This window comes from Lampetra planeri, chromosome 5, assembly GCF_965212315.1.
Source record: "Lampetra planeri chromosome 5, kcLamPlan1.2.h2, whole genome shotgun sequence".
Taxonomy (NCBI): domain Eukaryota; kingdom Metazoa; phylum Chordata; class Hyperoartia; order Petromyzontiformes; family Petromyzontidae; genus Lampetra; species Lampetra planeri.
Window position 1 is genome coordinate 2,334,029 of NC_136111.1, and position 21,677 is coordinate 2,355,705.

At 43.3% G+C, this 21,677-nt stretch overlaps 1 protein-coding gene across 1 annotated transcript in view; it reads right to left on the reverse strand.

The window, feature by feature from the left end:
• Positions 1–1,799: 1,799 nt before the first annotated feature.
• The window catches only part of LOC144718640 (uncharacterized), a 42,869-nt gene continuing 22,991 nt past the window's right edge, over positions 1,800–21,677 (reverse strand). The window contains exons 13-32 of the mRNA XM_078594042.1: positions 20,805–20,858; positions 20,116–20,169; positions 18,716–18,769; positions 17,734–17,787; positions 17,002–17,055; positions 16,407–16,460; positions 15,544–15,597; positions 14,533–14,577; positions 13,376–13,429; positions 11,869–11,922; positions 11,145–11,198; positions 10,109–10,180; positions 9,416–9,451; positions 7,707–7,751; positions 6,597–6,629; positions 5,787–5,933; positions 5,610–5,664; positions 4,456–4,644; positions 3,513–3,590; positions 1,800–2,815 (exon numbers count right to left, since the gene is read on the reverse strand). Coding sequence (XP_078450168.1) covers positions 2,631–2,815; positions 3,513–3,590; positions 4,456–4,644; positions 5,610–5,664; positions 5,787–5,933; positions 6,597–6,629; positions 7,707–7,751; positions 9,416–9,451; positions 10,109–10,180; positions 11,145–11,198; positions 11,869–11,922; positions 13,376–13,429; positions 14,533–14,577; positions 15,544–15,597; positions 16,407–16,460; positions 17,002–17,055; positions 17,734–17,787; positions 18,716–18,769; positions 20,116–20,169; positions 20,805–20,858 — 1,425 coding nt within the window. The 3' untranslated portion in view covers positions 1,800–2,630. The remainder of the gene's footprint in view (positions 2,816–3,512; positions 3,591–4,455; positions 4,645–5,609; positions 5,665–5,786; positions 5,934–6,596; positions 6,630–7,706; positions 7,752–9,415; positions 9,452–10,108; positions 10,181–11,144; positions 11,199–11,868; positions 11,923–13,375; positions 13,430–14,532; positions 14,578–15,543; positions 15,598–16,406; positions 16,461–17,001; positions 17,056–17,733; positions 17,788–18,715; positions 18,770–20,115; positions 20,170–20,804; positions 20,859–21,677) is intronic.

Consider the following 21,677-nt stretch of genomic DNA (forward strand, 5'->3'; position numbering starts at 1 on the left):
GTGGTGGTGGGTGAACGACACATTTATGTTTACGCGATCTAACCCAGACGCAACCATTAAACTACCGCAGCTCCCCGAGTGGGGTGAGTAATATAGGACATAAAATTGTTACTCCGTTCCATCTCCACATGTAAATACAGCGTATTTGATCAGCCCATCCACCTATTGGCTTTCCAGACCAATGGTATCGAGCAGGGTTTGTTTAAGCGTGGAAACTCTCGCACGGTTTCACCTTCTGTCTCATTAGCAGACTAACTTCTAAAAAGATGTTTGCTTGTGCACCACTGTCAATGTAGTATCACAAAATAATGTATGTATTAGCGCAATCGTATCGATGTTTACCTTAAAGTGAATCAGGTTTAACACCTGCAGTAATGCGACATCACACCGAGGCTTTGCTGCAGTTCACAGGTGAATCAATGAGATGTGATGCTTCAATATCTGTAATATAAATACATTACACACCCTCCAAGATATTAACAAAACAGTGAGGAGCGTAATGCATACATTTAACCCATAAATTGTTAAATGTAATGCAATTCAGGGCCTGTCACACACAGATCAATCACGTGCGCAAGTCCAAAAATGGTTAACGCTCATGAGCAATTATTTCATTGGGTTCTCAACGAATTATAATAGCTAACCCTCCATAAATGAGACAAAGTGAAGAGCAATGTAAATTATTGCTGCACTAAAAATAAAAGTAGATTCGTTTCAAAAGCAATGCGTTTGTTTACTTCTTGACATTTCTCCAAACATGCATTCATAGATAAGGCCATAAACGAATACTATATTTTTGCATGGTGTTTGTATCCAGCCATGAAAATCATGCACACAATGCAGACAACGATCATTATTGTTTTCATCAAACTACAATGCATTTATTTTTTAGACGTGTAAAATCCGATTAAATGAAACTTATTTTACATTACCAAAAAAAACGTATCAACCAAAGTGTACCCTATGTCAAAATAAAACTCGGCTCAACAAATCAGGTTTAGTTTTGCAGACATTATTTATAACGTAATTCTGTATTGTTTATTGCCAACTTGTGATATCCTTGCTAGAACAGCCAATCAGTGTTCATGTTGTTACGACTCGGTGCAATTACATGAGCACTCTTGCCATGACAGATTTGTGACGAGTATAAACCTCATCAAGCATTAATCAGAACAACTGATATCCGGAACAGGAAATGTAATGTCTAAGATAGTAATGATTCTGAAAAGCTTAAAAATAACACAATACGCTTCAAGTCAGCTGATAACAACATTAAGCTCTTTGTACAATATTATAATTACAGTGGATGGTAAAGTGTCGGGTTGTTTACTGTATTTTTTTACGTACAGAAATACACCATCTAAAGACAATTATTCTCTTTTGATCTTACATAGCATTTAGCAGTTACAATATAAATGAGTGACCAGTTTTGGAATTTTCCCAAAAGATAGTGGTATTCAAGCCATGTTCTGCGATGGTTGTCAATAAAACAGACACAACACTTGTTTGGTACTGAATTTAACATTGTTTTGTTTTCCTGAAGGTATTAATTGTAATTGAATTATTGTAAATGCTTGCAAAGTTTTCAAACGGGGGTGATTATGAATGAATGTGAGTCTTCAATGCGTGAATGCACGTATGGTGGCAATTTTAAATGGTGAATTGCTAAATCTGTGGTATAGTTTAACAGATGCAGGGTGTCCGGATATTTTTAGCCTTAAGATTTGTAACATGGGAGAACACAGCCAAGATAATTCAGTTAACACTGAGAAGCTGCTGACAAAAAAAACAGAAGGTAATCCAGGTGAAAATACAATTTATAGCATCACATCTTGAAAGTCATTTACAAAAAAACATTTGGTGTCGTGATTTAACAGAGAAGTCAAAATAAACACATCACAAAATACGAAAACATGACTTGCTTTTCAGAATAGTCTTCTGTATGATGATTAATTTATTAAAAGTCATTTTCCTTGTTTTGCTATTGACTGCTCCACACCATAAGCGGTACAGGCACCGAGGTTGCATGCATTGGGCCTTCTAGCCCAAACAACAGGTTTGAAGTATTATTGAGAAAAGTGCACTTTCAAAGTGGAATCCCAAGGCTTGCGGATGCCACCATCTTTCACTTGTCAGGACCTCACACAGGTGAGGTTATTGGTTTATGTAAATGATAAAAAGTCACCTTTTCAATATGGTTACAAACTTGGCCTCGCTATTATTGTACTCTCCTGCAAATTAAGCGATCTTTCCAAACTTAACCAAAAATTAAAGACACCCTGAACGAAATACCAGCACTTGCTCCATTTCCACTTTTATCATGCACCTTCAAGTAGTATGGGCAGTTGCAATATCGCCGCTTTTATTCCAGAAAATGTATTTCTTTTTATGCCACAGAGCAAGAATGGGCATTCTAACGACATAGAATACAAACAAAAAAATACACAGTTGTTTTTGAATTGTCACTTTAGGAGCAAAGTTACAACAACTATTTTCTGGCTTTCATTTACTCACAAAAAATGTTCCACAAATGTAGAAATTGAAGTACCACATTCATTATGTTGACCATTTAAACGATGTATAACTGCTGTCAAAGATTGTATCATCATCATTATTATTATTTGTTTTACTCATGGTCCTTTTACATCAGAAGCCGGCCCTTGGAAAGCAATGGGTCCATGGCAGGCTGGGTCACAGTAGCCTGGAGATCCTGGAGGCCCTGGAGAACCAGGTCGTCCCTGTCGGCCAGAGGGTCCAGGGAGGCCCTTGGGGCCATCCAAACCATCGCGGCCATAGCTGGGAGAGCCTTCTCTGCCTGCAACACGCGATGGGATGATGGAGAGGGGATGTGGTAATCAACAAACTGAAAAGAAAATTGCTGTGTACGGGTCAAGTACGATACTGTGTATATAAAGGTGCAGCCCTGAAAGTTCTCCCTCAAGGCACTGCTGGCCCTTCATTTGGGAGAGCTCTAGAGACAACCAATCTTATACCCATATATCCCAAAAGATATGTTCCTCTGACATCCTATTTTATACTTATGCTATTATTATTATGTTTGTTTACCTGAGAAAGCCTCACTGAGTCTCATGACTCTTTTTCAGGAGGGTCTTGCCCAGTTTTCACAGTTGCGGTAATTTATGTGTATGATCTCAATTGAGTAATTTTCAGGATTTTTTTTACATTTGGCAAATTATGACCGTGACGCTAACACACAATGGCCTGATCTTGTGAGTAACGTCACAGGATCTGTAATGTCCACAGTAAATCAGACGGCGTGCATTTTTGGGGATACTAAAACAACCACATTATTCATCAGGGCGGCCACTGAATTTGAACCGTGAACCTATGCAACGAGAGTTGAACATGCTACGGTCGCCACTCTTGGTACAATTAAAAAGGCACAGAGTAGCAGCAGCAGCTCATGGAGAGATAATCTGAGTAGCCGACTCGATTCCTTCCTGAGGTTTTTTGTCTTAGAAAAAGAGGAGGTTTCTGTGTAGCGTTCGTACCTGGTAGTCCGATATTTCCAAGGAGACCTTTCGGCCCATAACCTTCATCACCTTGGTTTCCCTTTTCTCCATGAATTCCTGCAGCAGCAGCAAACAGCAGATATCTAATCACACGTTTAACCAAAACCCCCAAAATAATTTTTGTTCCAGATGTGCGAGTGAAATAACATTGCATCTTGTAAACCTGCTGGAACAATTTACACATGCTGACATTGGGAATGCGTGAGGCTGTAATGAACATATTTAATGTAAAATAAAAAAGGCTTTACCCTTTCTGGAATCCATACAGACATTAAGATGTTCAATATCTTGATATTGCCAAAAGGGTCCCATAGATATAACTGATTAATTATGTGATGAACAGCTATAGTAGAGTGTGAAGAGATACATTTCCCTTATATAAAGATACAAGTTGGTATAAATCAACATAACATTATTTCGAAGAGATTAGATAGTGTATTTGTGCCTTTAAGAATGAGAGAACACTTTAATTATTGTCTTGTGAAAACATCTTATCCTGCCAGGCAGTGGTAGGATCAGAATGTCTAACAACCTCGATGATCTGGTTAGCACCACAAACAGGACACAAATAAGCTTCCGATTCCAACTATAACTTCGTATAACCTAATACTGTACACCTTACTCGCCAAGTGTCGCCGCAGTCTTACCGGGGTTGACTGGTGGTTGCCATGAGATACCTCGGAGGCCTAGCTCACAGTATCCAGTGGCAAGGTTCATCCAGCATGCTGCCATTTAGTAAATCTTTACAGCTGAATATTGTACATTTTTCTGCATGACTTACAAATGCCCACTAATATTTCGGATTCTCTGCGTATACACATGAAGATCAGTGCAAGTCATTTCCTCGTGAGCGGTGGTCTTGAATGCAATAAATCGTAGGAGGATTTAAAAAAATATGCATTATATATAACAAAGAACGAACCTCTGGCTCCTTTGTTTCCAATGGGGCCCTGAGAGCCCTCAAGCCCGGGCAGGCCACGGATACCTTCGTGGCCCATGACACCATTGGGGCCTGGTAGTCCTTGGGGCCCCGGTAGCCCAGGAGGGCCCATAACCCCCATGGCTCCGGGATCACGGCGAGGTATGCCAGAAGCCAGCTGGGCAAGTTGTTCTGAAAGATACACGTTTCAAAATAGTTTAGTTTTATTTTGTATATATATATTTTTTAAGTGATTTGATTACCTTTCCTATATTTTGCACTCCGATTGTGTTTTTGTATAGTTTTGTTGCTATTACGTTCTGACCACGTGCCCCTACTGGACATCTGTGCAAAAATAACTTTATAGCTCATCGGATTCCTCCAGTAAAAATACATATTCTGATTCTGATTTCCTTTTTTAATATCCACCTTTGACTGTTTCCTTCTATGTAAATATATTTGTGCTTGGGCAGGACACGTCACTAGAATAGATGATGGCAGATGGTCAAGGATAGTAACCGAATGGCAGCCAAGAAAGTCTTCTTTTCCCAGTCCCCTCTTGTCCATAAATTCCCTCTTTTATCTTACAATTTAAATGACTCCTTTTCCGATTGATCTAATGATACTAATGTATTCCTGTGTGTACAGCATCTTAGGATACATTTCTACTTGGACGTTTTATAAATGTAAGTTGTATTGTCATGTACTTCAATCAGGGATTGTAGACATGTGTAACCTAATTCCATGATGTATTTGTCAAGGGGTTGTTTGACCACTTTTCACCAGGCCGGCCAGTGAGGGTTGGTGAAGGCTTCGGGGGTGCTCAGGGCTGGTTCAGATATCACTCCCCACTGATGTGGGCTGCAGCTGGGAATTGAACTCAGGTGACCAGCTTCATTGTACGTGCGTATTGTACCAATCACTGCGCCGCCACTCCGCCCCGTGTTATAGTTACGTGTGGTTAAAATTATCTGACTGAATGGTGCTTTGGAGACTACCTAAAAAATGGACGTGAAATACAAATAAATAGTTCTTAAATTTGTAAACATCATTAAAGAGAAGTGAGACTTTCCATTTTTCAGAGTTTGTATATGTAACCGGTGCCCGCTTTATTTCACCGGATTGATACTGTACTCTATAGAGCCACGTATACCAACCTTGCATCACCCTCATGCACACGTCCTGTATGTGTTCATTTGTTGCCTCCTTTCCCTGCGATAGAAAGAGAGGTGAGTTTCTCCCCGCGCGGTGCGCAGAGCAACCGTAATAAACAAGTCGTAACGATCATGGCGGGAGCGACGGGAAGTGCGGCGAGTGGCGCTCGATGCTCTTACAGGCTCGCCCTCCTTCCCCGTGCTCCCCGGCAGCCCCGTCTCGCCCTGCTGGCCCAGCGGGCCCGGAAGCCCCAAGGCCCCCTCCTTGCCCACTTCTCCACGGGGGCCCTCGCCGCCGCGGTCCCCGGTTTTTCCCGCAGGTCCCGTCTGTCCAAGCACAAACGATGCGTCGGGCGATTATTTTTTTGTCGTGTGTTTTTTGCAAGGGCGTTTTAATTCGAGGAGGGGCAAACGTGCCGTTAAAAACGTTCACCGAGATGAAAAAAATGAAGACACATTGCGTGTTATGCATTAGGTTAATGCCTGACATGAAGACGGGCACGTTTACTTTGGGCTGAAAATATTTCTGTTGCATGGTTGGTGCCCCGTTATCCGTCATCGTCAAGAGACGAATAATGTCACATGTAACGACATGTGCAAATACAAACAATTCCTAAAGGATCACGTAAATGAATGGTCCATATACAGCACCGCATTGCTTATGTGGCAAGGCATTTTATGGCCAAAAATATTTCAGGCGTGGTGGCCTGCTCACTTCATATCCTCAACGTATGAAGACAGCTTATCATACACAATAAGTTTGGATGACCACAATAATTTACATGGCCCCAAATGCTTATTCACAGTCAATAATGCCTTGGCATCGTAATTCATATTCACTTGTCTTTCACCAACTCATGTAGAAAGTATCTGCGTGATCAATGGTAGAAAAGCCTTTCCTAAAACCTGCAGTCTGATGATGAAATATGACAGTGGCATAATTGTAAATACAATTTTTAAATGCATAAGATGCAATCATCAATAACTCACATCTCCTTTGGGGCCTGATTCACCTTGAGGCCCCTGGGACAGAACACAATACACACGTTTATATATGTAGGAATAAAAATAATACAAATCAAAATTTGTGAAGCGATATAAATGCATATTCTTGGTTCTTTTGGTAAAGTCACGTAGAAACGTCGTGAACATTTTTATTGTTTTATATTTATATTATTTTATTATTTCCCTTCTACGTGACTTTACCGAAAGAACCAAGAATATGAATCCCTGCAGTCACGAAAGCTTTAAATCAAGATATGAATACAATTCTGAAATAATGTAAGAGCACAGATCGGAGGGTACAATTCACGCTTGAGCAGAGAGACACCGAAGCCTGACCCCCAGTGCTCCGTCTTGGTTGGACCGAGAGCAAAAGGGCACAAAGCGCTTCCTCCACCCAGCACGCGACTCGCGCCCAAAGTGTTTTAAAGTGCAACCGGTGTCCCGGAGCTGCTCGTGTAAGTTTCACATTCCCACCGCGGGGCCCAGTCTCCGCGTGGAACGGCAACTCTCGACTTCCCCCAGAGTGGCACTGATTCTATCGCCTCCGGTGGGGTGATGGAGCGGGATGCCCCTTGACCGCAACTATGAGTGGGAGATCTCTAACCAACCCGCCTGGGGAGCGTGGCACAGGACGACATTTTGTTGTTGCGCCTGTTTGTGTTTTGCTCTGACATCAATGAACTTACTAATAGGGTTTTTCCCCTTTGTTTCTGGCAACAAAACTGACACCTTTTGCAAGGAATCTTATTAACATTAACCACAATACTTGCAGTCAAATGCAACCAAAAACAATACTCTGATAATTTATGCATTGTCCTTGAAACTGATTGGTCCACACCAGAGACAGCTTTTCTTAGAGCCTAGTCTCATATGGTGTTCGACCAGATGACACCAAAAGGCGCACAGTTCAAAGACAACGCACTATCAGAGTAATGAGCGCTCGGAGTAAGCATTTACACACGAAACAATTAACTTGTTCATTTATGCTGCACGAATACATTCAGTTTACGCGTCGTACGAGAAAATGTACGTTTCGCCAAGAGCAACTGTTACCGTACGTAGCATTTTAACTGTTGCATGAAAAAGGTATCTTACCACATCACCGTTGATTCCTTCATAACCATCGATCCCTGGAATACCCTAGAGAGAGAAAAGACATTTCCAGTGAATAGGACGATATTGCAAGGAATACTCATTAAACATGTACTTCTCAATTATAATGCACAATTAACATTTTAAACATCTTACGTTGCATATACATATTGTGTACATTTTCCCCATCAAGAGGTAGAAGGTATATATGTTGTTAGCGCTCCTGATTTAAGCGGGCTATCTGATCCTTATGGCGGTACGGGGCCATCCATTTAGTACGTACGCATGGAGGGGGGAGGGGAGGTTAACCCAAATGCGTATGCTTGCGTATGGGGCGGTCTACTGAAAATGTACGTACGCATAGGAAACGGGGGGGGGGGGGGGGGTGAAGCCTCGATAATAATTAGTCTACATTGGCCTTCAAATGAGTTAGATAGTCCGGCGGTGGACCATCTGTTTGCTTAAACACGTTCATATTATTAATCTTTGATCGTTTCTGCGTCGATTAAATATCCGCCGTTCTATAGGATTCAGGGGGGGGATTGCGTCAAGCGAACATACGCAGGTAGGGGGGGGGTGTAAAAAGTACGCGTGCGTACAGGCAGGGGGAAGGGTTCAAGTTTTGACAGATTTTTGTGTCCGTACTAAACGGATGGCCCCTACCCCAGGGTGCCAAATAATACATAATGGACGAGGCAATTTAATATTTTATTTCTGGGACACTTTTTCGCAGGGGTGTACTTCACTCTACGACTGGGGTACCAATCCGAAATCAGTGCCACTCTGCGATGTCGAAACGCAACGAGGACGATTGCGCCGAAACCCTGAACGCTCGTACGCACCGTAGTGGTGCATCGTGTACAGCTCGTCGAGACGAGTCGATTGCCGCATCGCCGACCATCAACAGACTAAACATGACTGCATCACGGACATTATGCGAGAGCCGGGCTACTATGGTACCGCCATAAGGTTCATCTGTTATACACACTCGTAAAAGGTCACCATTGTACACCACTCTACAAGACAGTTCATCATTGTCTTACCCAGGGATAAATCATCATTTAATTCTCAAGCACATTAATATTTTTCATCACTTTGAAGACTAAAAGATGTTATCTGAGGGGAGTAGTGACGCAATAATATTAAATTCATGCTATTAGCATCGCATTAATGTGGTTTTTATTGCTGTGCAATGAGTTGACTCTTCACGTTCAGGGACAAGCATCACTCATTCTTATTCTTGTCAAACAAAAACCACCAACTGCGTGAAAGTGAAGTGAACCCCCTTAAAGATTCAATATGACAAGCGAATAAACCAAGACAGTGATTCGGGGCCGCTCCACTCGGATGGGGAGGGGAGGGTAGTGGATTCACCCCTGAGGAGGGCAAGTGATTTGTTTTCCTTTCCAATGCTTTGCACTCCTATCGTGTTTTTGTGTACTTTTTGATATTGTAACGTTCTGACCCGGCCCTGCTGGACATGTGAAAAGGAGCCTTATAGCTCATCAGATTCCTCCTCCGTTATAAATAAATATTCTGATTCTGAAACCGGGGCGGTGTCAAAGAGTGGGGGGGGGGGCATTTGGTGGTGCAGGACCCAGTCCATCAACCGCCTCACAGCGGCCCTGCAGTAAAATATCCTGTGACATGTGCACGCTTTCATGGGACATTATAAACATGCTTTATAAATATAAAAAAAACAATGCACTTACAGCGGCTCCCTTTTCTCCAACTATTCCCGTTAAGCCCTGTAAATAATAAAAACAATACAATCATTAATATGTGGAAAATGTGACACTTTAAAAAGTTGAATTATGTTACTAATCATGGTTTAAACGTGTGAATCAATCCCTGATGATAAAATACGAAGTATCCGATATTGCCAAGGCCAAATAAACTAGCACATGAACAAACAACATTATTATTGTTTTCAATATGTTGAAGCAGAGGCTTTTGCAATGTTTAAATTGGTACATGTTCATGAATACAGGTATAATTCAGGCTGGTTTGTAACTACTTTATCAAGAACATGAATCATTGATATGTATGTTGAACTTCTTTCCCACCGTATGTAGCCAACCGTCCTAACCGGAGGTGTTAGGGCAGTAACACGATCCAGTAAACGACCTCAAATTGGAAGTTGTGATGGGAGTTTTTATTCAGAATTCTCTAGATTATGGAGTGCACTTTGTTCCCTTCTGTAGTGCATTATTCAATATGGAACACGCATGCAAAAACAATATTGCACAGCATCGTATTGCAGCGATAAAATGATGCATTGTGACGTGTCAACACAGATTGTCTTGGGTCTCCCCTCCTGTTGTCAGACATTGCCTCTCGTTAAAGGAGCTTTCACAATCTTTTTTGACAGTGAACTCGCGTGTCACAGGCTGTTTTTCCCCCACCTTTTCTCCTTTAATTCCAGGCAGTCCTGATGTCCCAGGAAGACCTTGGAAGCCAGGATTACCTTTTGAACCCTAAAAAAATTAAGCAGCATTTAAAAAAGGCAAAGGTGCAGCCCTGCAATGTCTTGTTCATGTCACTTCTTTGAGAAGGGCCAAGAGAGTGGGAGGAAGCTCTAGAGAGCCCCTCTTCTAGAGGGTATGTTGGAGGCCTCCTCTTCCAGACGACAGTTTAGCAGACTAAGAATGCTACAAGGCAGAGAGGCAAAGAAGCTGACAGTATGGTAAGACACAACTCACAGAGAGTGAGCAGAGAGAGGCAGTCAGCCATAGGCAGAAGAAAAGAGGAAAATCTCAAGCCTGGACTTAAACAGAGGAAGGAATCAGCAGTGCAGGTTGAGTCAGGGTGGGAATTCCAGACTGTGGGGCCAGCAGAAAAAAGGAGCAACCTTCCGAGCGCACATCGTCATGATTATTAATATTTGAACCAATGAAAATCAAAGTGGCACACACCGGCACCACTCTTAACATTTGAACTATTGCTTCGTTTTAAAATGATTTGTTGGAAATTCAGTGCCACATCACAAGGATCATGGCCAGAATTACGGTAATCTAATCATCATTATCATCATCATATATGATGGCATCGGGGTTGTGTCCCTTCTCAACTCCACTTTCCACACCTCCGCCTCTGGGACTACTTTCAGTGGATTCCAGAAACATTCCAAAGATCACAATTTTCTGCAAGGGGTCAGCAGTCAACAATCACCCATTAGGGAACTGTTGAACACGTCTAATATTGCAGTGTTGAATACTGTAGCTCTGCAAACTCAAACGTGCTCGACTTCATCACCTCTTTATCATTTACGTAGTACACATTGAGGACACACAGAAAATCAAGCGTCTTTACCGGAAATAGCTAAAATACTGTAAAATCAGGTTTACAATATACCGTGCATGAACATATTCTTACGTGTGAACAGCAAACGCAATTGATCAAATGTAAATTCTACTTGTCAGTAAAACACTTTGTACTCACCACTATTCCATGTACTCCGATATGACCTCTCATACCACGCTTCCCTGCAACACCCTTGTAAAGCAAACGCAGCGGCATTAACAACACAACTATGGCGATGTCACAACAAATACAACCGTGCACACAAAACATGCACATTTGGTGTGACTATTCATCCTGGAGCGTTCAACCCTGACTTTGGATTAGGTTATGGATAAACGTGATTGGCTTCCTGGACAGATGATTGGTTTGACAACATCACCCCGGGGTTCATGCATGGTAGCTGAATGAGTGGCAATGCATTACATTTCACTCCTATCGACGGTACAGGCAAACCCTTCATTCCAGACAAAATCCAGTCCACAATTACTGCAATGTGTTACTTACAAGATGGAATTCTGAATATCCCACTTTGCAATGTTATGAAGTACAGAAACAAATAACTCGAATTAATGTTAAATCAAAACATAATAAATCATAAAGCAACTTAATAATGGAGAAAACTCTACAAAGACAATTACTCACGCTTACAGACTCCTCACTCATCCACAGCTCATGGGCTCAGCTAGCTCATTCAACTGGCACTTGCTCAGCCCAGGAACACGTTTCAAGACTCGGTGCATTTACTCGCTCGCTGACTCACCCACTTGTTCACTTAACTCACATGTCCATGACCACACTCATTAATTAAACTATAATAGCACTTTTATATATATAAAAAGAAATATAAAATGTTCAAACGTACCGGTGGTCCATCTGATCCCATAAGTCCACCTTTTCCGGGAGGTCCTTTGTCCCCCTGACGAGCGACATGGCACCCGTGAGTGTCATCCCACTCATCATCACACCCAGCACCCATGAGTGTCACCCCACTCATCACACCCAGCCCGCGTTAACAGAGCAGGCGACGTCTCACATTTACCGTGTCTCGTACGGTAATGGAGATTTGAACAAGTACAAACTTACGATTTTTTTTTTCTCTCTGCTCACAAGTATCCACCGCAAATAGGGGAATGGCTCTGACCTTTGGGCTTTTTGAGTGAACTTTGAAAGAGCAATGCAATTGGTCAATCAACAGGCAGAAAAGTTGAGGTGGGGGAGGGGGTCATTTTTTATTAAATCACCACCCATCAAACCTTACCATTGCAGTGTTAATACTAACGCGATCCGGGGGTAGAAATAGCCAAGGAATCTCAGGTTATTGTTAAAGATGACGTCACAGACGAAAAGAAAGAGAAGGCGGGGCGTGAGAGAGAGGGAACACCCAGGAGGGGAGGGGAGTGGTGACGTCACAGGAGGAGGCGGGGCGATCGGGGCGCTTCCTGGTGAGATTTGGAGTCGAGTGGTCGCACGAGGCCGTGAGCTCGTGTGGGAAAATAAAGAGTGGCGTCGTCTCAGCCTTCATCTGGTGGACCCCACAATTCACAAACTCTTACATTATTAACAGTGGCGACGATTTAGAAGGAGAGCGGTCCTCCGTGCATGCTGCCGATGTATCACTTGTCCCCTTTGCTAAGGGTGTAAGATCTTAGAGTAAATTACCTCAAATTGAAAGCTGTGGTGGGCAGAGATATATCGTGTAGATGCCCACAATTGGCAGATCAGCACCTGATCCACTCTGCCATAGAAGCTGTAGACACGAGGTGGCTTGACTCTGCTCGCCTTGTCAAGGCAGAGTAGACATTCAAGTCTAGATCTATAATAAATCTGGACCAGTCATCTACCAAATTTTGAGGCCATAAACCACCACCTGGACCAAAGATGGTTTTACACATTGATCACCGGAGCATGTGGGTCACCCTGTTGAGGGCGAGTGCATTGGCCTCATCACCCCTCCTCTTCCACACCTCTACTGGAGCACCGTCTACCCTCACTCCTTCATATGTGAAATGTCATGTGATGGTCTATTTCTTAAGACTTGAAGATGATTGTACTTTTTGATTCTGCAAAATACATTTCCGAATTCCTGTGCCATTTTAAAACCTATATTGTTTTTCAACATAAATTCCTTTTTTCGAGAAGTTTGGGTTTTTGTACATTAAACTACAGATACGTGACACTATCCGCAGAGTAATTCACCAAACACCACATGCCAATAACATTTTCGGTTCATGACGACTTCAACATTCCATTTGTTTTATCGTGTAACAGACCATTATCATGAAGTGGCAGCACGTGGCTTGGACAAAACAAATATGAACTCTGGGCCAGGCGTGACAAATACGCGACAAACAGATGAGCGGAATCATTACCGATTTCCCTTGTGGGCCAGCTGGCCCCAGAGCTCCTGATATTCCTTGTTCGCCCTGTTTGAGAACGGGCAACAGACAAGCAGGAACAAATGCAGCACAGAACAACAAAAAGAGTTACAACGCGACCGCGGTTAAATCATCCTGACTGCGCCCAGTAGCCTCGTCCGATCTCCGCCCCTAAGAAGGCTCGGGCCTGGTTGGTTTGGGTGGCCCTTGGTACGTGGCAACGTGTTGTAGGAGGCGTGGGGCTGCAAGGGCTGCGAGGAGCCAGGAGATGGCAGTACAGCAGTGCTTGGTGCAGTCCACTCAGCGTATCATCGACTTTGTTTGCCTATTGATTGTCTCAGGGCAGGGATGTGAGTGAGTGCGTGGGGTTTCTCCAGTTTCCTCCCAAAAGCCAAAATATCAGTAATGGTAAAAGCGAAACATCCCAACACTTTTTGCTTCTTGATGCTCTTTAAAAATAATATGAAGACTTAGTGTGGCTTTCATGGGTAGATCATGGTAATTATTACGAATACGTATGGCACGCAACACTAACGGGTTCATTATACCTTTGTTTAATTCGGGGTACATCTCTGCAGCTCGTTAGAGATGAATGCACACACTTCATCTAAAATGACTGAATTTAGTAAGAGTGGACAAACGTTGGTGAACTTGCCAGCGGTCGCAGGAAACAATTTGCTACGATCCGGGAGCAACCTCCATGGAATCTCTTTCTTTTCATTGCTAACTGCATTACGTTTCATGTCAAAATGCGCAAAATGATTTTTTTCCACCCCAGCGCCAGTGCTATGATCATCGCCCGAGTTCAATAAAATCCATCCAACAACATCCTCGTTGGGAAAGTGTTTTGTATGTTTGTATTTTGAACTTCTTTCGCACCGTGTGCGTAGCCAACCGTGCTAATCGGGAGGTGCGAGGGAAGGACAACGGCTCTGTGCTTAAATGTTTGTCTGCGTGGCGTCTACAAGTGCACATATTTGGACTGTGTGTATTCACGTGTCAGAAGAATCAGAATCAGAAGTTTTATTTCACACTGAGTAAGGAGAGCCCAATGAGCTAAGAAGCGATTTTTCAAAGACGACTCGGCTGGCAGACAACATCAACATTAATATTCCTACTGCTTTTATTGTTGATAATAAAAATATAATTACCTTTCCGCCTTGTTCCCCTTTTGCTCCAGAAGAGCCAGGTGAGCCCTGAAAGTAAAACATATAATTTTTTAGCGAAGATATTACCATAATATTCTGTGAACATGAATGAACAAATAGTAATTTGTGAATATTTCTTAAACCCCCTGCCAGAGGTCTGACTAGGACCTCCAATCAGAGAAATCACAATGTCAATTATATATTTCCTCCTCGTGCATTGTACATTTTATTTATGCCTGGAATAGTCTGACAAACAATTCCCTTTGCAGTGGCTTGCCATCTCCAGTCTAAACATGAGGATGAGACACTGATTCCCTCCTTAATGTATCTGCCATATAAGGATATTGCTTTTAAATGCCGTAAATAAGCAAAGCTGTCAAACTGAGAGTAATCATTCACAGTGCCACAGATATAAGCGCACTGCACTTCGAACCTCGTAACCTGAGTTCGATCCCCTGCCATGGCAAACACCGGTGGTTAATGTCACCTAGACTGGTCCTGGGTACCCCTAATCACCAGCCCACACTGACCAGCATCGTGAATATATAACCCTATGATGTAGGCAGGTCTTCATCGAATAGTGGATTGACACATTGGTATATATTATACTGGTAGGAACCTCCTGGTTACACCAGCCCACAGGGGATTATTCTGTCCATCCGTCCGTCGTGCATCCAAAAATGGGAGGGGTGGGGCTGGGTGGAGAGGGAAGGGTGGGGAAGGGCTGGGTGGGGTGGGGAGGGGATGGGTGGGGAGGTGGGGCTGGGTGGGGGGTGGGAGGGATGGGGCAGGGTGGGGAGGGGCTAGCCACCCCATGATGCCCTTATAAAACTCAACGTTTAACCTACTCACGCCGGCTTGTGCCTGCCCTCACAGGCGGGCATATTTGCGGAATACACCACGCCGCCGTTGACCCTGGCCATTGACCGAGCAACCCAACGTTCCTACCAGCTCCCTCCGCAGGAATGTGTTATTTCACACACACACAGTTGTGTGATCACAAGGAATGCTCACCGGAACGCCCGGGATCCCAACCTCTCCAACGCTTCCTGGCTTCCCGGGGTCACCCTGGACATGGGGAATGCATCGACAATAGGTGTGTAAAGTTACAGACTCTTCTGTCGTCATTAGCATATTTTATATGTAAGTGAACAAAAATGGTTCAGTCAAGACTTAAAGCTTTCGTGACTGCAGGAATTCATATTCTTTGGGTCTTTCGGTAAAGTCACGTAGATAGGTTCAAAGAAAATAACAAAAACTATGACGTTTCGATCGCAACACAAGCGGTCGTCATCAGGAAAAAGGGGGGGGAGGGGCGGGGGTGACGACCGCTTCATCATAGTTTTTTGTTATTTTCTTTTTTTCTTTGAACCTATCTACGTGACTTTACCGAAAGACCCAAATAATATGTTTCAGTCAAATTGTCAAGCTTTTATTTTTCATTTAAACACAATTGGAGGTGGTGATATCAGCAGCGAGTGATGATATGTGAACCCCATCTGAGCCCCCTCAATCTCCAACCAGCATTGACCAGCACGGTGAAAGGTTAGATGGAGCGTGTGGGTGGTTGCAAAGCTCCCAACACCTGCGCTGGCCACGAGTTGGCCATGAGATGGTGGCACAGCAAGTGGCTTCACGAGTCCATCTTTTGCAGAGTGTTTCCTTTGAGCGCTGCTTCACGCGACCAGCAAAACACTCAACTCGTGGCATTGGCCAAACATCCCAATGCAGGAAAATAGTCTTGAGACTCGGTGAGGTTTTCCTGGATTCACTAGTGACAGTATAATTTGCAGAGGTTTCAATAATTTATGTTATTTCACTGGAGGAGTTTTTTTAATGTTTAAAAGGGAGGTATGACAGAGCTCCTGGTTTGTTACCTTTTTGCCAGGGAGTCCTGCAATCCCATCACGGCCATTGACCCCTCCAAGGCCCTGAAAAACAATGCAAGTTCATGGCATTTGATCCCAATATTTAAATTCGACAACAATACACTTGTTTTTAAACCGCGCATATGAAGAATGGGGGAATTGGTGTTGGCAAAGTTGGTTAGCGCACTGCACAATGAACCTAGCAACCTAACTTTGATTCCCGGCTATGGCTAACATCAGCAGCTGAATCAGTTACGCCCATATCATCACTTAGTCCCATCACTGACCATCTTCACCAACACCACCATGACCAACATGGTGAAGTATGTACGGTCAAACAACCACCATGACCAACGTGGTGAAGTATGTACGGTCAAACAACCACCATGACCAACGTGGCATGGGGAGGCCTTCATCCTGGGTACATCCCGAATTGAACAATACTATTTAGAATCCTTAGGAACCTATGATATATTTTCCTTTTAAGGCCACAAATGTATTTTCTGAAGTAGACATTTTGTATTTGGTATTTACAATACATTTGGAAGGGTCTTTTTGCCCACCTCTAAAAATAGGCTCGAATGAATGAACGATATCTACTCACCAGGTCTCCTTTTGGTCCTGGATACCCGAACTTTCCCCGAGGACCGGGTAGACCCTGGTAAACAACAACAAACACAGGACGCACCCCTAAACGACCGGCAAAACTCACACACGGATACACACGTGTACAAGAATCGCAACAAACTAAAAGACGTAGCCATTACTTGAACATTATTAAGGACAGATGCACATTTTAAACCAAAGCACGGTATTATGGGAAGCGATGACGTAAATCCCATATGTGTGTGTGGTGTATTTGCATTGCTAATAAGCAAAGCTTTATGAAAAGTTGACATTTTGCATCATTTTGGTAGTTGTGTATGTATGTTGAACTTCTTTCACACCGTGCGTAGCCAACCATCCATATCGGAGGTGCGGAACCAGGGTCATCAGGCAGTAGCGATGATGGTTGTAACCATCAGTGAAACGTCGTGCTACCCAATTGTTAAATGTTGTGATATCGCTTTCCAACATTACTTGTAGTGCTGCTGGAGCAGTAACAATTTGGCACTTTTGTTCACGTGGAAATGTTATTAGTTGGCTGTGTCGGGTGAAGGAGGGTTTACGACACACATTTTTATTCACGCGATCTGACCCAAAAAATAAATTACGAAGCATAACATAGGTTGCGAAAGCCTGCGCATTAATTCAGCTGATGGTATCGGCATGAAAATTGTGTTCTACAGAAACAACAAGATGATATAAAATGGAAACCAAACTAGAGTGTACTCACTGTGTCTCCTTTAATTCCAGGCTTTCCAGTGACACCCCTGGGCCCTGCATCACCCTGAAGTTTGTAAAAAAAAGAGTGAAATGTATGAGCATATTATAAAGTAGCACATTACATTCAGTTGAAGATTGTAAAGGGATAACACGCATATGATGGATTGTGAAGTCACATTCCTATGGTGGGTCGGCTCAGCTAATCATCCCTCCGCAGCTGATAAAATTAGGACTCTACCACTTTGAGCAAGGTCAACAGTGGTCATCCGGTGGCCTCCGCCATGGGAACGTGGAATTTACATCACAGGAAATGAGCGCCGCTTCATTGGCTTTTAAGCAGTAATAAAACGCAACTTTATTGACGTCAACAAATGGAAAGTATCGCATCTCTGGATTGCTAATGCGGCTCGGAAAAAATATTCCGACTACCACAATTAAAAGTACCACTAGAGGCTGACTGGCACACCTTTTTTTTTTTTACAGAATCATATCTCGTCTTGAACAAGGTCGGTGTGTGTATATGTCATTCTATTCCACTCTTGTCTACGGCAATACGTTCAGGAGCTAAAGGCCAATGTCGATGCCTGCGAGCCACGTGATGGCTTCATGTGGTTTTGCCGTTCCGCCTCCAATGAAGGAGAACAGAGACCACGGTCGTTTACTACAGGGTCCATAGTTCTGTTTGCGTCGCCATGGTCGCACTGTGGCTTGAGTCTTTAATTTTCCACTTAAGAAGGAGATGTGCTGTTAATAGCACCCCAGTGTCTTCCAGGAATGTCAATGGCAGCTGCGCGACGCTTGTGTCCCGAACGAGGTGTTTATTCTGAACGTCCGCATTGTGTTCGCACGGTGGCGTTTCTTCTGGATCTCAGTTGTCAGATTCTTCGATGGTGACGGCGGCACGATCCCAGAAGGGGGGGTCGGGACCTGTATGTCATCATCAAAGGAGGTGGACATACATTTGGAGGTTGAGAATTGTCAAGAGGATTTACCGAAGGTCCAGCAATGCCCACGACACCTTGTTTTCCATCCTTTCCTCGAAGACCCTAAGGACACAATCATACATTTATTTGCACGTGTTTCTATTTTACATAAACATTTATGAAATATGTACATGAAGAAAAAACATTTTTAAAGTACCGTATATGGGTTGATACTACTATAAAGAAAACAGCCCGTGATACAATTGTACATAGTCAGTTGTTAATCGAACCTGCATTCGTAAAGCTGCACACGGAATCCAAACCCCAGGCAGGGTGGGGAGCAGCCGGGAAATTTGCACTGCAGTGCCCCCAGTGAAGAAGGCTTCGTTGACTTGCATGGGGAAGGCAATTTTTTGTGAGGTGGGAACTTTGAAGTCAGGAGACTTTGTTTAACTCACCTGCAGAGGGCTTCTCCAAGCTTCGCACCTCGCCCGCCGCCCCCACCGATGTCCTTTTCTTACCCCCCCCCCCCCCCCATGTGTGCAGGTACCGTACTACTGACTCTATTTTATGTAGGGTGTGTAGGCATGTATGCCTACAATATACATTTCTCTTTCGGGGGGGGGGGGGGGTGACATTTTTTGGGGGGCGAGGATCAACAATGTTTGGAAACCTGTTGGATAAACTTTTTACCCCCACATCTGGGGGAGGGGTCCACTTTCTGTAATTGTTTGATTCAGGCCTTCTGATAGGCTCTCATAATTTAGTTGACGGATAATAGAAGTTCAATTTTATTTTGTTTCAACTGGGTGTTTGGGACTGTCAGCTGTCAGTGAGGAGGGGGTGGGGGGCGATGGTCAATTTGAGAAATTGTGGAGTAAGGAGTTCCCGTGTCTCTGGGTCAAATGCCAGACAAGTGAGGAGTTCACGGTAAATATGGGGATAGAAGCCCGGATGGTTTTAAGTGCTGGAGAGAGGGAGCCAAGGTACTTTAAGACCTTTTAAATGTGTTTCAATTATGTTATTCTCCAATGTTTGGCCAACATTTTCATGGAGCTCTGTTTCATGACCAACAGGGAAGGAAGAGATTACCACCGCCACCTGCTCAACTATTTGTTTATTTTACCAGGTGAGGCCCACTGAGATATACAGCTCTTTTTCAGAAGAGACCCAGCCACAAATGATATCCCAACGAAGTGGCATATCGCGTGAAAATGTATAGCAGCCAAATACTCAAAATGCATGATTATAAATGTGTATGGAAAAACCGGAGAAAAATCCACGCGACTACAGGGAGAGCATGCAAACTCCAAATCTACAACAGGTGTCAGGGCCGGGATCAAACCCACGGCCTCCTGTATACCAGGCGAGGTAGTTAACATCTCGCTACCATGGATCTTGTGCGAACACCATTAATCTTGTTCAACATCGCGAATCTGCGTGCGTGGAGGAATGTGCTGGGTACTTACTGTGTCGCCTTTAGCGCCCACCATACCGGTCACTCCTTGAAGGCCAGGAAGCCCCTTTAATTGAAAGAGACATGAATATATTTACAATGATATGATGCGACAATATACAATGTACATGAGAAATGGCCACTTAAAAAAATATATGCAAAAGGTTTTACTTAATCACATTTTGTACAGAAAAGTGTGTATTATTAGCACACATCACCATGTCTTTGTGAAAAGAATTATACTCTTGTGTGAGTTCGACCCAGAGTGATAACAATCTAATACTGTACAAAGATGTATTACCTATGCAAATGTTCAAAAAAAGCAGAATCCAAATAATTATGAATGAATCACAGTATTTTGGATTTCGCCATGACGATAGCAAACAACGATGTGTCATATTCAGCTCTTGCAAATGTCATGGAGTATTTTAAACGTTCCTCCAAACTGTCTGTTCCTCAGATTAGAAAGTTTGACTAAATTCCATGACCAAGAAGGGTGGAATCAAAATGGACATTCCTGCACTCACAACTCGTTGAATGTCTTACAGTGAGTGACTTCCATGACGTCATCATATTCTATTAATTTTAATAATTTGTGTCGAGTCAAATAATTTACATGCGGGTGAGAAAGTATTTTAATTGCTACAGTTCATTTCACATTGTCGCACCAATAGATATGTGAATCTTTATTCATGAACCAACCTGGCTGCCCGAGTCCCCAGGTGGGCCCGTTTCTCCCTGCAGTCCTTCTTCTCCCTGTGCAAAGATTGGTTAAAGTACGAAGAGTCACTTGCACCGCATATGTTCGATCGCCCTTCCTTGACCATCCGTCGTCACAGTGCCGTGTTTACACGCGTTCACCCTGCCCACCTCCGTAGGGACCTCACCTCTCTATAGGAGCCCACACAAGAGTTTAGATTATTTGGCTGCTCGACATTTCCACGCGATAAGCCACTTCGTCGGGCTATCATTTGTGGCCAGGTCGCCTCTGCAAAAACAACTCATAGCTCAGTGGGCTTTACCTGTTAAAATAAAGTAGTTAAGTTTTGTTTGTATTTTTTAAAGTGATTTGTTTACCTTACCTATACTTTGCACTCTTTATCGTGTTGTTGTACTGTTCTGACCTGCCCCTACTGGACATCTGTGAAAAAGAGCTTTATAGCTCATCGGATTCCTCCAGTAATAAATATTCAGATTCAGATTGTACATGCATCACAGTACGGGCCCCCAAAAGTATTGTACATGTGTCAAGAGTTAAATTCCCGGGACAGAATACCCTGTCTGCACAGACCCTGAACTGGTGTATGTTTTAATTACTATATATCGGACTTTATTATGAACCATCTATATATATAAAATCGCAAATCTGTCTGTCTGTGTGTGTGTCTGTGTGTCGCCGGACCATACGCAGTTTCATTGGACGGCGGTTGCCCCTGGCAACGGGTAGCGACGCATTCGCTGCCGGGTGGACGCCATTTTTAATTCCCGTTAAAAATATGCGCACGCATTTGTGGTATAAACTCGATATACCCAGCGTTGCCCGGGGGGAAAATACATTTAAAATCTTATGAAAAC